Source organism: Notolabrus celidotus, chromosome 24 (genome assembly GCF_009762535.1).
Source record: "Notolabrus celidotus isolate fNotCel1 chromosome 24, fNotCel1.pri, whole genome shotgun sequence".
In the NCBI taxonomy this organism is placed as follows: Eukaryota; Metazoa; Chordata; class Actinopteri; order Labriformes; family Labridae; genus Notolabrus; species Notolabrus celidotus.
This window is the reverse complement of record NC_048295.1, coordinates 1501551-1517175: the sequence shown is the minus strand read 5'-3', so window position 1 is coordinate 1517175 and position 15625 is coordinate 1501551. Positions and strand designations below refer to the sequence as shown.

Here is a 15625-nt window from a genome sequence, read left to right as displayed (position 1 = left end):
AAGATGTCATCTAAAATATCTGAATCAGTGAGACCAGAAGAGGTTTGACAACTCAATGTTTCCCTAAACAATATTATGACCATATTTAAAATAAGACTTCAGAACTGTGATGTTTTTTTAATTTCCCAGTAAAAGGAACGTCTCATTACCCGACTTTCAGACTGAGAGTCATTGCTCAACATTTTACAGGAGAGATCTCGGTTATGTATTTCTTTATAGCAGTTTTTATTCGTGCCTGCACTCTTTAAAACTGCTGAAGCTCATGTAAGGTTGAAAACAAAGATCCTTTATTGGACCCAATCATATTGTAAACCATGTCTTATCCAGGGCTCTTTATTTTACTTCTTTATTATCCCTTTAAGGACCAAGCAGCAAATCATAGGAGACATTAAATTCAACGACATGATTCAATTCTTACAACCACATTAAACCTCCATGAGATGCATGTGCACACATGTCTGCAGACGTGAACCTCTTCACATCTTGTGCCCTTGACAGTGATCCTCCTGTCATGGTGACTTGATATTAAATTACACCCACTCTATTGTTTTTGCTTTCCTGTGTTAAGTGCTCAGTAAAGTCAGAGAGGTCCGTGCTTGAATCCCTCACATCAAGTTTGGTTTGAACAAAGCCAGTTTCTGCATAGTTTCAAGCATCACTGCAGCAGAACATGGTCTGAATGTGTGTGACTGTGTGTGTTTGTGAAATATTTGCAGCAAACTCTTCCCCGTGTAGATAAACAAAGCCACGCTCCAAAGCATGGACAACCATTTCCTCTGTTGATTTAATAACCCTTCCTTTGTCCAGGGGAAAGTTGACTGAGCAGTGCTGATTTAATATTGTGACACACAACGCATGCAGTGTGCAGGATCTCTGCAGAGTTTCTGTATCTCTCAAACAAAGCTGCATGTTGAACAGAAGAACTCTGAGGCAAAGTGCAAGCTCTGCAGGTGATTTTATCTCGTTGTCAAGCCTTCGCAGCTCATTTCATGCTGTTGTTAGTCAAATTATCTTCCCACTCTGCAACATCATTCAGCTGGGTTTGATAAAAGCATATTTGATGCATGCTACTAAGAAAAGAAGGAGTGTAATCTTTGAAGGAAGAGGATTTTTAGCTCTCACCAGGTACATGTTTTGAACTAATCCTTTAGGGTGATTGAGCAAACGAGCCAGAAACAGATCATAATGCTGTGCATAAAAACACACACACATCTACAGTATAAATGAGTCACCGTTCCTGTTGTTAAGTGCTTCCATTTCTCTCTCATACGTCATTTAGAAAATTGATGCACAAGAGCACAAACCACGTTAGTATCGAGCCGGTCCGGATACGCTGCGGTTGATGTGAGAAGAAGAAAACAGCAGGGTGGTTACGGTCCAGTGTTTCCTCTGGACTTGTTTCATGCAGCTGCTTCTTTACTCTACAGATCCTGTCTTGTTAGCAGACTGGCACAGATGCAGTAATGCTTTGTTAATGGACTCTGGGAGGCCAAGTAGCTTAATTTTAGATCAATGTTTGGACATCTTCTGCCAAAATATCAACCTTTAATAGCTGGAATAAATACACAGCAGAGCTAGATCAAAGAATCCTTCATGTAGTATATCCTAATACTGTATATAAACACTGTGGGGTGCACACACTGTGACAGATTGAGAGGGCCCTAATTTCATTATATGCATTAACATGCATTCATAAAAAGAGGAGTCATCATTTGGTGTGTTTGGATGTAGATATTCAACATATTCTGAGTTCATACAGAACAGAGCTGTGGTCCTGAGTGACCGCAGCTCTGCTCATTTCCCTCCTCCACACATAATGAGGAGCGGACAGACACCTGGCTCCCCAGGTGAAATCATTTCAGCTAACAAGCTTGAAGCACAGAGTCAGTGAACTCCTGCTTTGCAACAGAACTTCACACTTATGGTGGGTTTACAATCTTTCCTCTGGGATTGTTCATGTTTATTATTATATATTATTGATCAATCTATGAGGGGAAACTTTACTGAATCAATTTACAAAGAGATGAAAAACAGAGAAACAGAGAACTCACATGTGAGAAGCAGGAAGCAGAAATATTTGAAATGCATGTATGTGGATTTCTATTAGTTGTTACCTTGGCAACAGCTGCTCTTGCCGGGCTGCAGATGAAAATATATATACAGGAGATGAATATAGGCTTTCCTCACAACAGAAACAGACTTCAGGAAACCAGGTATGCGTGAAAATGAATAACTAGACTGTAAATACAGTTTGTTCATATCTCCTCCTCACCCTGTGGTCTCCATCTTTACAGAAGAACTTAGTTAAACTTTAAGAGATGATGCTGCTGCAGAGGAGACGTTTCTGTGACACACCTTCTGATGCAGTATCTATCTGTACTTAATACAGCTGAGGCTGCATGAGATTCTTTAGGAGGGATTAATTCTTCCAGGCTGGTTATTGAGTCTGGCTTAAAGACGCCTTTAAGGAGCAAACCAAAACAAACCAACAGCTGGTAGCTTTAAACCACATGATTTAATCATTGCTGTAAAGATCTCAGCGATGCTCAGGACGTTTTTTTTCTTCTGCAAAACATCCCAAATGTTTAAAAAGATAAATGTATTGCAGCCGCTCCTTCTTTATTACCTGGTCAACAACAGCTTTCTCCCCTCACACCGCTGTGTTGCAGGATTTACTGCTGAAGTGCTGCTGATGCTGCAGCGACACAGATTTATTCCTCCCTCCTGCCCTCTGTCACTTTGCTAAGCCTTCCCACTGACCCATATAGGGGTGTTTCTATCACAAAGCCCCGTCGAGCATCAGCATGTGATTATCAGCTGACGGCACTGCAAGGCTTTATTATGCTGCGATCAGTGTGTGTGTGTGCCTGCTTTAATTTAGTCTATTTTCATATGATGTGTGTCATTGTGTGTTCCTGCATTCTGCCTGTGCATGAATGTGTTTTTGTTTGTGTGTGTGTGTGGCTGAGCACTTAAATTAAGAACCTTTTGTGTTGTTTTGTTGTGTTTGTGCATGTGTGAAAAGAGGATGTTAGTGTGTAGGAGGCTGAGTCAGTGAACTAAATAAAATGCCTCCTATTCTCTTGCTGAGCAATTCTCATCCTGCAGTTCTGCTAAGTGGCCTAATACTTCGCCTAATTCCTTATTCCCTGCTATCCTGCAGATCCAGCATAATCCCAGATTACATGAGGCAGATAAGCAATAGATGGGTATACAAGATTAGGCTATTACCCATCAGTAGCACTCGTAGCTTAGGTAGTGAAACCTGGTGAGCAACCAAAACACAAACGTAAGCTGAGAGATGATCTCCTTTTGAAATGATGTCGCCAGCGTGGTCGAGGTCTGAACCATGAGAGTTATGGATTTAAATGACGGAGAAGAAGGAGCCACTGAAGGAACCTGGAAATAGAAATAATGGAATTGAATTATCTCTGAAGTGTTGCAATGACTTGAAGTGAGGGGTACTTCACTTCAAGGATGAGAGGTATGTAGAAAGTGACAAAAAACTAACAGATAAGTTGTGATAAAGCTAAAAGTACAGTATTCAAATGTCCTTCTTTTTAACATTTCATGCATTTGGTTCTTCTCCAAAGATGATGGTTGTATTTTGAGTCCTCGAGGGAGACACTATTCAACAGTATCCAGTGACGACTATCCCACATTTCTACTCTCCTCCACAGAATTCTCTTTGAGATAAGAACCAGAGTTTCCGTTTTGTTTGCTATGAAATTTATGTACATGTAAGAAAAGAGAAGTGCAGAAGCAAACAGCTCCTTCATCACCAGCTCTAAGTGCAAATTGTGTGCTTCAGCTGTTGGTCTGATGCAGCGTGGCCGCCCCCCTCGTGCCCTGCAGCCTCTTTATAATTGGAGCGCTCTTTGAACTGATCTGCTCTGAGATTGGAGGATGGAAAAACCCTCTGCTCGGCTTGTTTGACTTGCTGATGACGGCGCCTGCAGCTCGTTCAGAACGACCCGAGTCTTCGTGGCTTTCATGAGCACAACATGGTTTGGGGATGAGTCGGCGTTATGAAATACAGTTTGGTTCAAGCTCCATTTGCATGATAGCCTCACCTAAAGATGACTCAACTGTGAGCTGAATGATGAGATGATTTATGTACCACCATGACGGACAGAGAGAAGCTTTGTTTAGAGGTTATTGATATGATGATGAATGCAAACACTTTGAATACAGCACACAGAGCTTCAGAGAACCTCTTGAACATCTGCTGGTGGTTTGGATAAGAGGAGAAAACAGAACTGCACAGGAGAGTTTGTACATTTTATATTTGCAACTTTCATTATGTCGCAGAGTCCCTTCATTTACTTTTAACTGGATTCTGAATCTTTCAGCCTCCATGCAATATGAAAACATAAAAAATGCAAGAATGGCAAAATGATTGCTTCCCCAGAAACAATAGAGAAGTCCCAGCGTTGCAGTAAACACAGATGTTTTGAGTTCATCCTTCCTTCAGAGCCTCCTCTCTCTAAACTTTATTTGTCATTTGAATTTAAGTCCAGAAAGTCTTCAAAAGTCCTCTTAGATTGAAGATTATAATTTAGTGATCTGTTTGTGTTGATAAAAACAAACACCTGTCTCTCTTCAAACCTCAGAATGAACACATTTCTAATAAATGCTTGAGTGTTGTTAAACTTCCATGTCTCATTCTCTCACCTGTGCACCTGCAGGTCTCCACAGCTCGTATGCCGGTCATGGGGGGCAGATTGACCCCGAGCTGAGGGCGGCGTTATCTCCTGACTGCCACATGACGCCCGTTTTCGACGAGCGCTCCTTCCACAGCCCGCTGTACCACAGCCCCACCCACGACCCCCAGGGAGCCCTCTACAGGTCGAACACAGGTACTGCAGCCACACAGAAGGTTTGACTATAGAGATCTAAGCAAGAAGCTGATTTAAATCTCTATTTAAACTTCAAAATGGGAGAGTCTGACGTAGGAAAACATCAATAAATACAAACTAAACTGGCCGTGGTTCAGCCGGAGTGTAAGCAGGGATTGATTCCCTCACATGACTTTAAGCTATCACTGAAAATGACTCAAACTCTCTACTTCTTCACACCAGCATCCCGCACTCTGTTCCACTTCTGCTCTGAAGATTATTCCTCTAAAATCTGCGGTGGAAATCACGGTTTTCAGGCGCAGGAAGTGTTGTTATTATCGCTCCCCGAGGTCAGAACTTAATTAGGCTGAAACCTTTCATGTACCCGGGTGCGTCTTAATTGAAGCCTTTGCAGAATGATTTAAAGCTGAAAGCTCTGCGGGGATTGATTGTGGAGGATCTGAGGAGCCATTTTCAGCTTCGTTTAGAGGAGATTTAAAGCGTTTTCTGGTTTTAGAGACGTCCTGCTGCTCATAAATGGCCCTCTGCGTGTTTAAGCACATTCATATTTCACTATGTTCTCTTTTTGTGACCTTGGATGTTTCTCAAAATGTCTCTATTCTAAAGAAAATAAAACCTGGATCAAATGTTTTTCTTAAAATGCTTAATATTCCTGAAGTATCCTCCTTTAATTTCCTCAGGTATGGGCACCCTCCCTCGGGCCACGAGCCACTGCAGCACGCTGCCGTACCAAAGAAGCAGCAGCTACGGGCTGAGCACTGCAGCTCTCTATGTCGACCCCTACCGGGTTTCAGCGGAGCCCGTCTTCTCTCATCGGCACTCTGGGCTGGGGGAACGGGTCGGCACACGCACCCCGTCCATGGAGAGCATACACAAAGACCCCAGGTACTCAAACATGCAGATACTGCACAGAAAGATTCACCAACTTCATTTCAAAGAAACTCAACCTTCCTCCGTTCCTCCCCTCAGGGAGTTCGCTTGGCGTGACCCCGAGCTGCCGGAGGTCATCCACATGCTGCAGCATCACTTCCCTTCCGTCCAGGCCAACGCTGCCGCCTACCTGCAGCACCTGTGCTACGGAGACAACAGGGTGAAGGTGGAGGTAATGTGACATCACACGCTGTGCAGGAGTAAAAATAACATGACAGACGTCACAGACATGACTCAGGCCTCAGGTGGAGGAAGAAGCTGCCACGTGTGAAAGGTTCATGGTGTTTTTAATGATTCTGTTTAAACTATGAGACAAAACAACCCAGATTAAAAGTTCTAGGAAGAGAAGAGTGAATCAGTTAAACCCAAACATAAAACTAATAACAGTTTGGTTCATTTTGGAGCAAAAAAACAGACCTTAATGCAACTGTTGCTCATTCTGATATCTCAGATTACTCCTCTTGTATCCCTGCACTCTCTCTGTTTATTCTCAGCTTACAGGGTTTGAAATTTAAATTTCATTAGAGATCTTTGCTGCCACTCTCAGAGCCAAGGCGCCATCTGCTAAAATAAAACTTTATGAAAAATCGCTGCCAAATGTGCCGACACGCTGAAACGCTGCGCGCTCTCTCTTTGCTCTGCTTCCACGTGCAATAAATAACTCCAACATGACGGCGAGAGCTTCTCCTTGTGCTGTTTGGTTTGTGTGCTGATGAGCTTTTAATTAGCCTTTAGAGCAGCCTGGACATGCGCCTGCCCGTTTAGCCAGAAACAAATGTTTTCAGTGACGGTTTGAACACAGAATCAGAGAGAGACAGGAAGCGTCTGCCGCTCTCCTGAGACGGTTTTTATTCCTGAGATGACAGGACAAAGTTTTGAACACGCTGCCGTGATGCTTCTGCATGATTCAGCTCTGGATTCATTCCAAGATATCTGCAGAATCAGACCGACATGAGATGACTGCAGGGTTTGTTCACTCAGAGGTACAGCTGTTTAATTTCTACTAAATGAGTAGAAATCAGTGTTTTCTCTTTCAGTGCATCCATCATTTCTCAAGAGAAGGTGCCAGTTTGTTACTGTAATAGATATTTAAACCACATTGGAATGATCACAAGATATACTATTGATGCAGCTGATGTCAAAGTTTGATTTAAACCTGTAAAATAGATGAATACATAATTCAGTTTAATTATGGAGACACATGAAAGAAGGATTAAAAGACTAATGTGATCTAATCCTGAAAGCAGCATTTGTCTCTGATTTGAAGTCTAGTTCTGAGGAGTTCTCTGTTTAACTGAATCCACTTCACCACATTCTGTGTCTCTGGTCTGCAGGTGTGTCACCTCGGAGGGATCCAGCACCTGGTGGACCAGCTGGATCACAAGACTGCCGAGGTTCAGAAGAGCGCCTGCGGAGCTCTGAGAAACCTGGTCTACGGCAAGGCCACCGACAACAACAAGGTGGCTCTGAGGAACTGCGGCGGCGTGCCCGCTCTGCTGCGGCTCCTCAGGAAAACCACAGACAACGAAGTCCGGGAGCTTGTGACGGGTGTGTGTAGTCAGGGTTTGGTTTACAGACAAACATCAGTTGTGTTCAGACTGCACATAAACATGAATTAATGTAAGATCATGTGACAGATTCAGACTCATTCTCTCTGGATTTGTGCAGAAGTTCATTTTAAAAACAGCAGAAATTCCTCCCAGTGTCCTAGAATGCACCAGGATTCAGTCACTTTGGCAAAACCTCCCTGGAACAGTTGGCAGAAAGAATCAAACAAAACAAAAGCCTCCAGCTGGTCGATTACAGAATGAGTCCCCTAAAGTCTCCTGCATTAGCCTTCAGCTCCCGTCCGTGCTCGTACTCCTCGATAGATGAAATGTCGGTGACAGAAGCTTCCACATTGACAAAAAAACAGATTTCAAATTCAAAACTCGACACATTGAAATCCCGCTGTGATGCACGTGGGCGTCTGCCCGCTCGTGAGGTTCATTGGCCGCCTCACTGGCCGAGCGTCGGTCTGTGTCACCATCTGATTGGCTGCCCGGCTGGCTGGACGTATTAATCTATGTGTCGGCTGTTCTGTGGGAGGTGAGAGCGGCAGCGGCTCAAACACTCAGCGCTCGGTGTTGACAGAGCAGATCTCGGCACAGTCATCGGGACAGATGCTCAGATAGCGTGGTTTGGAAACAGGATGCAGCTCTGCAGCCACACACACATACACACACACACTGTGTAGTGACAGGAGAAATGAAGCTGCTAGACGTCTCACATTCATGAGGATAAAGGAGAGGAGAAACTTTAGTTGGGCTGAAAGTGTTCATAAAGGTCAGGTCAGGATTTGGATTGCCTGGACTTCTTTGTTGGACCACTTTTCTTTACCCCCTCCATTTCTCTGCCTAAAGAAAAGCACTCAATATTTTGAGAACCACCTGCAAATTCAGGGAAAACACACTTTCCTTTGTTGCTTCTCCTTTGAGAAAACGTCAAAGACATCATGAAACCGTTTCCCCTCCTCTCAAAGTTGAAGTTTTTCCCACCTCGCTGCATATGTTCCTCTCTTTGTGATTGAACAGATTTTTGATGCATAGATAACACAGGCTTTGTATCTTGCAGCTTGCAGGGAGCAGCGAAGCTCTAACACTATTGTGCTTTGATTCAATCCCACGTTAAAGTGTGTGCCAGAGTGTACAGCTTTTGGAAGCTTCTGTGAGATTTTATGGTATCGTTTTTGAGTTTAAGCGAGCCCTTGTTTACTCTAAAATGATTTTATTCCTTCTCTTATGTAGGTAGACTTTTAAAGGTATGTTTTAAGGCAAACAGGAAGCTTAATGGAAGGATTAAACTTTTAAAGAAGGAAATAAAAGTGACAGTAAACGACACAAGGCCTGAGAAGGACAAGAAACAGGTTGTAAGAAGAATCTTCAGCTGGATGAGCTTTTGTTTTCGGTCTTAAACCTCAAAAGCAGAGTATACGTGCTAAGCTAACTGTCTTCTTGAGGCAGTTGTACCACAGAGACACAACAATCACAGCAATCCTCTCTTCTGTTTCCAGATTGTCAGACGTCCCCTTAAGTCTTCAACTCATCTTTGCAAACTTGAACGTGTCTTCTCTGGCTTCCTGTCCCCCGTAGGCGTCCTCTGGAACCTCTCCTCTTGTGACGCGGTGAAGATGACCATCATCCGTGACGCTCTCTCCACGCTCACCAACACCGTCGTCATCCCACACTCGGGCTGGAGCAGCGTCTCGCACCGCGACGAACACAAGGTCAAGTTCCAGTCGTCGCTGCTGCTGCGAAACACCACCGGCTGCCTGAGGTGAGAGACGAAACAAACGCACCTCAGACTTTTATGTTTCTCTCAAGTCCCACAAAACAGAAGAACAACAATCTGGAGGAGAGACACTGATGCCACCACGCTCCGGTTATCTTCAGTGTTATTGTTTAACATTTACAATTAAAACTGCTCCAACACCACATGAGTCCTCCCCCCAAAACCACATGAAGCCCCCAAACATTAGAACGAAAAAGTGCCAGCTCATAAACTCAAGCGTCACCTCAGTGTTTGTAAGAGCTCTCTTCTGTCTGTGATTCATTTTAATGATTGTGTAAAGCCCCAGCATGTAATCATAGTCCCATTAAAGGCTCTGTGATGGAGATTTTATGCAGCCATGAAGTCTTAAGTACGCATTTGACCGCATTAGCCCACAGAGAGAAATAACTGCAGAGAGACGGCGGTGCGTCTTAAAAGTCGAACCCCGAGATGAAGGTTGGGATTAATTCTCTGCAGCGACAAACGGCAAAACATCAACACAGCAAGCTTTATGACACATCAGTAAGATGCATACAGAGGTAGATGTTTCTGAATGATGAGTTTGACAGAGTGAGAGCCACCTTAGAAAGTTATACACACTACAATGACACACATGAGGTCATTAAGACATTATTCTGGGTCCCTCATGTCGGTTAAAGTCCAGAGTACGTCGCAGTAATGTCTTCTTTTCCATGAAAGCATCTTCAGTTGTCAAATAAAAGCTCCAAGGTTGTAACTCTTCTCTCTCTAGCAGACACAACGCCTGAAATATGAAACAAACACTGAGATAATTTGACTGTTTTGCTCTCCAGCGTCGCCGTCTGATTGGCAACAATCTCCTCTAAATCAGACAAATCAAACCTGCTGAGTGGAGACGTCCCGGTCCACATGCTGTAAACCGGCCTGATTGGACGAGTGCCAGTCTTTATTTGTGTCAGGAAACAATCAGGAACAAGGCCAGGTGTATTTCCTGGAGAACTAACCCCCCCCCTGAAGAAACGCTTTTTGTGACAAGAACTTTAATTTGAATCACTTAAAACAAAATGAATTTTAATGCAGTGGGTAAAGCTCTCTGCAAACAAACCGCTGATGATTTATTTCCTCTGAAGAGGCAGATTTAGGGCCTCTGTGCTGCAGGGACTCAGAGCAGCCTCCAGCTCCTCTCTGCATTCAGACTGAGGCTGTATATTCATGGTATAGAAATGCATTGTGGGAGTCATGTTCTGTTGTGCAGTCCTCTCATGTCAGCTCTCCATTAGCAGCGGCTGCAGGCTCCTATTGGAGGATCGGCTCGCTCCTTTACTGTATCCGGGCAGGTTTTTCAGCCACCCTGTGGGGGAATCCACACACTGCACCTCACTCTCAATGAATGTGTGTGTTATTTCTGTGTGTGTGTTTGAGGAACCTGAGCTCAGCAGGGGAGGAGGCGAGGAGTCAGCTGCGTTGCTGTGAAGGTCTGGTGGACTCGCTGCTTCACGTGCTCAAAGCCTGCGTCAACACGTCCGACTACGACAGCAAGGTGCAGCAAAAACACACACACACACACACTCACACACACATCCACAAAGCTTAATCCTCTTCTTAACCTAAATCTGACATAGACACAACACATGATTAACTCTGAAAGTTGTCCCCAAAAACAAACTCATACACAAGAAACTTCAAACTCTACTGATGATGAACCCTCACCTTTGGACTCCTTGGATCTGTAACTGTCGAGGTACAATTACATTTCTCTAATGTTCCTTCAGATCGTGGAGAACAGCGTGTGCACCCTGAGGAACCTCTCGTACCGCCTGGAGGTAGAGATGCCCTCCTCCCGTCTCCTCGGGAACCAGGAGCTGGACACCCTGCTGGGCTTCTCCTCCCCGGCCAAGGAGCTGGACTACCTCTGCTGGGGCAAGAGAAGGAGGGGGAGGAAGAGGGGCGGGTGGCCTGATGATAAGGTACAAAATATGGAGGGACACGAGGGGGCTGGAGAAATCTGGGAAATTATAGGAAGAGGAGAAACAAAGCCTTTTAGTTCCTGTAAACAAAGTCATTTAAAGTCAGCTGCATGTTGATCTGTGTTTTTCTCACAGTGGGATGGCGTTGGACCGATCCCAGGTTTCTCTCAGCCTCTTAGGGGGGCGGAGCTGCTGTGGCATCCTCTGGTGGTGAAGCCATACCTCAACCTGCTGGCCGAGAGCTCCAACCCCGCCACGCTGGAGGGCGCCGCTGGAGCGCTGCAGAACCTCTCTGCTGGGAACTGGAAGGTAAATCTTTGTGGATGTCTCACTGTCTGTTTTTTACTGCAGAAGTTTTGTGTTTAATCACATATTTCACCGTGTCTTCAGTTCTCCACCTACATCCGAGCTGCGGTGCGTAAGGAGAAGGGTCTGCCCATCCTGGTGGAGCTGCTGAGGATGGACAATGACCGGGTCGTCTGCTCTGTCGCCACCGCTCTACGAAATATGTCTTTGGACACACGCAACAAGGAGCTGATAGGTCCAAACACACACAAACACACACACAGCTTCACAAATGTACACACACTCAGTAAACAGATTGATCCAACTGTGAAGAGATCATCTTCACACATGAGTCAGGAACAGCTTGTTCTGAGCAGGTTTTCACTTCTGACACAAGTGATGACACAGCGCCCCCATGTGGAGGGAAGATGTGCTGAAGGTGTCGCACTAATAACCTGAAGAGGAACTTCAGTGACGCAGACACATCTGGATTTATGAAGGAAGGAGGATACACAAGAAGAACTGTGTTTGGCGGCCATGTTTTATTAACAAAAGGAAGGATACACATGTCTACCACAGCCAGGGAGCTAAACACTGACTTCAGACTGATATCCAAGTATTTTAAGAGATGTCATACATACCAGCTTATCACCAAAGTGAGTGTTAATCTTTGACTGCACTACTGACAGCTGTAAGGCGAGAAAACAAAGAATCAAACTGTCTTAAAACATAAACAAAAGTAACAGAAGGATAACAAGGAATGAAACAGAGACTGAAACACTGACATTTAAAAAATATGTTCTATTAGCCAAAAGTTGAAGGCGTCAACAGAGGGGGCGGATCTGATCGATTAACACCACAAACAAAGAAAACACAAGAATACGACGTCTCTGTTCATCTGAGGAGAAGAAAGTTGAGCAGCAGTTTGAGTAAGAAGTGGGAGGAGGAGGAGTGGGAGTGAAACAATGAAAAATCAATACCCAGAAATCCAAAATATCCACTGAAGCAAACACACAAAGAAACGCCAGGAGGAAGGATCATGAGCGCCTCAAATCTCAAGTTACTTCTTGTTGAGTTGTGTTCACTGTAGTTAAAAATATACACACAGTTAAACCTGAACTGTAGGTCAGAGTGGATATAAAGACCCTCCTCTTTAAAGAGTGCAACTAACTCTGATGTTTCAGCATCCAGTCACATCAGGGAGGTGTGACCTTCTCCTCAAGGATTCATCGTCTTCTGTGTTTCCTCCTGCAGGAAAGTACGCCATGCGGGATCTGGTGAACCGGCTCCCGGGCGGCAATCCCAGCGTGCTGTCAGACGACACGGTGGCGTCTGTGTGCTGCACGCTACACGAGGTCACAAGCCGCAACATGGAGAACGCCAAAGCTTTAGCGGACAGCGGCGGCATCGAGAAGCTGGTGGACATCAGCAAAGGACGAGGGAAAGGGTACGAGGATGGAGAAGAGCTTCCTTTTGTTTTATGGCTTTGTAGTTTGAGAGATCACTTCACCTGTGACCTGCTGTGTGTGTGTGTGTGTGTGTGTGTGTGTCTCAGGTACTCGATGAAGGTGGTGAAGGCTGCGGCTCAGGTGTTGAACACGCTGTGGCAGTACAGAGAGCTGAGGACCCTCTATAAACAGGTCAGTGATGCAGACACACCAAGGAAGAGACTTCTTATCTTCTGGTATCCCAACACACTTGATATATTTCACTGGGATGTATTTCTCTCAGTCAGGAAAGAACTTGAGAAAGTCACGGGTAAGAGACTTCTTCAGTTATGGGTTCTCCTTTGGTATAACATCAGCATCATGAAGCATAACAGGAAGTAACTCTCAGCATCTCATTGCTCTGCAGCAGTCTGCTTCCACCGCTGAATTAAAGAGCTAAAGTTCTGAAGACATTTTTCTTACATCATAACACAGACGAGTCCTCAACGTGCAGCTTTTAATTCCATCTCTCGTCCCAGCTTCTGAGAAGTCATCAGTAAAAGCTCATCATAACATTTAGCTCTTTTGAGGGACTCGACTAATCCTCATGTTGGATCAAACTCAGAGTGATGTGTGAGGTTAACTTTCTGCTCTTAAAGAAAGGTTGTAACGTGTGAATTCAAACCTCAGCTGAGTGTTTCTACTCAAAGTGATGATGAGCTCTGTGCGTCTGCAGGACGGCTGGAACTACACCCACTTCGTCACCCCGGTCTCCACTCTGGAGCGAGACCGCTACCTTTCACAGCCGACGCTGCCCACCAGCCCGCTGCAGATGTCCCCCGTCATCCAATCAGGTGAGAGAACCGGTGAGTGCTCAAAAAATCGGCTTCTTACCTGATCAACATCCAACAGAAGAGAACTCTGGACACGGCAGAAGAAATGAGGAACGGTTTTCTCTCTCTCCTCAGGTGGAAGTGCGACCTCCTCTCCGGCGATGCTCGGGATCAGAAGACACAGCTCCAACTATCAGAGGGCGCAGTCATCTATGCAACTCGACACGTATTATGGAGACAACAGTTTACACAAACGGCAGTACACAGGTTCGTCATCATCAGTGGACAACAGGGCGAGCCTCAGGGATCCTCTGCTGTTTCTGTGCAAAGGAACTTAGAGTGTAGAAATGTGAAGTTTGTTTAAACTGTTTCAAACTCCTCTTTTCCTCCTCTGTGTGTCCTTCTTTTCCACCTCAGGGTCTGAGAAGAAAACTCCATACTTCATTGGGACATATTCTTCTCAGTCAGGAGAGGATCTGAGAAGGTCCCAGGTAGGAGACCTGGACAGGTAGTGGATCTTTCTGTAGCTTCAGTGTCCATCAGTGCATCCTTTTGACTGTTTCTTCCTCTCTCAGCACACAGAGCCATTCTACGACGAGCCCGACAGGAAGAACTACAACAGCTACAGAATGTACCTGTCGTCCCCTCAAGGCTACGGAGACGAGCAGTACGAGGACGAGCCGGTCCACCTGACCCCGTCCTCCCCAGACGGCTACGCCAGCCAGTCGCTCCGGTTCAAAGCAAACACCAACTACGTGGACTTCTACTCCACCACGCGGAGGCCTTCAAACAGGGCCAACAAGTTCACCGGCTCCCCCGACTCCTGGGTGTAGAGACGAAGCGGGCGCTGCGTACGTCCAGCTTTGTGTGTATGTGGGTGTTTGTGTGTGAGAGAGGAGTGCGTGTGTGTGTGAGAGAGAGAGAGAGAGAGAGAGGATGCATGTGGATGTGTGTGTATCTGTGTTGAAACTGTGCTGAATGACCAGGGCTCTGTTTGCTACAGGCAGCTTTTGACCAACTTACATCTTGTGCACATTCATGCAGAGAAATGATGTTATATTAATAAATATAATAATAACATTCAGGATTCTCGTTAAAGTTTGACCTGCTGCTGCTCTCCTGTCTTTAAAAGAAGGAGGGGATTGGACAAAGTCTTTAATAAGATGCTTATTTGAAGGGATGTTATTTTTTGATCACAAGCAGGCAGAAAAACTCAAATCAACAGTTTCACACTTAAAGGCTTAAAGATTATTATTTGTTAAGCATCATCTCGTGTGGTGCAGACGATGCAGGGAGGCAGGTTAGGTGAGCTAAAGGTTTGTGGGAGTAGAGCTGAAGTTGTTCTTCTCTGCATCATAATGATCATGAAGGAGAAACCTTTGAATGACACAAAGATGAACTTGGTCAAACGCTGCTTTATGAGAAAAAAAAAGCCCAAACTTTGTTGTTCACCGGAGTGTTTAAAGTCAACAGATTTCATTTTTCTCTGCAGTTAAAGTGAGCAGTGTGTCGGCTTTAAGACATAAATATCATCATGAACACCAGAGAACGCTGTAAAAAGAAAAAACCTGGGACAAACATTATTTACAGTCTACGGGGACGTGGTGAGAAACCACCACACGTCCCGGTTTAGAGAGGAGAACCTTTAAAGACTCAGGAGATCCAGGGTCACTCCTGGAACTCTCTGCTCTTCTGTGTGTCGGCCAAAAAGTGAAGTATATCATAAAATGTGTGAAATATGTGACAAACACGTGAAAATCTATTTGTACAGATGCAATGGTTAAAGCGTCCTGTTACATTGTTGTACTCAATATGTAGAACTTTCTATGTGATTGTGTGAAGAAGATTTTTCTATAATTTATTGATTCTTTTTATTAATTTAACTTGTGACCTGACCAAAATACCCCATCTGTCTGTTCTGTCCGAATACTGATGATGATGAAGATGATGTGCAATGTTACACAGGGAAATCTATGTATAGGGATTAAAGATTATATCGCGAGCGGATATCTTGTGGTATTTGGACAGAAAAAAGG

General features: G+C 44.7%; 1 protein-coding gene across 8 annotated transcripts in view; it reads left to right on the top strand.

The window, feature by feature from the left end:
• LOC117808212 (plakophilin-4-like) overlaps window positions 1–15596 on the top strand; it is a 39733-nt gene extending 24137 nt beyond the window's left edge. For 5 of the 8 annotated variants that reach the window (XM_034677800.1, XM_034677797.1, XM_034677796.1 and 2 more), the window contains 15 exons: window positions 4689–4859; window positions 5540–5744; window positions 5829–5961; window positions 7124–7337; window positions 8921–9104; window positions 10500–10617; window positions 10850–11044; window positions 11180–11353; window positions 11435–11585; window positions 12584–12776; window positions 12885–12969; window positions 13493–13610; window positions 13725–13856; window positions 14007–14080; window positions 14165–15596. In XM_034677800.1, coding sequence (XP_034533691.1) covers window positions 4689–4859; window positions 5540–5744; window positions 5829–5961; window positions 7124–7337; window positions 8921–9104; window positions 10500–10617; window positions 10850–11044; window positions 11180–11353; window positions 11435–11585; window positions 12584–12776; window positions 12885–12969; window positions 13493–13610; window positions 13725–13856; window positions 14007–14080; window positions 14165–14422 — 2405 coding nt within the window. In that variant the 3' untranslated portion in view covers window positions 14423–15596. Of the gene's footprint in view, window positions 1–4688; window positions 4860–5539; window positions 5745–5828; window positions 5962–7123; window positions 7338–8920; window positions 9105–10499; window positions 10618–10849; window positions 11045–11179; window positions 11354–11434; window positions 11586–12583; window positions 12777–12884; window positions 12970–13492; window positions 13623–13724; window positions 13857–14006; window positions 14081–14164 lie in introns of all 8 variants that reach the window. The other 3 variants (XM_034677798.1, XM_034677795.1, XM_034677799.1) reach the window with 1 other exon arrangement.
• The last annotated feature ends 29 nt before the right edge of the window (window positions 15597–15625 follow it).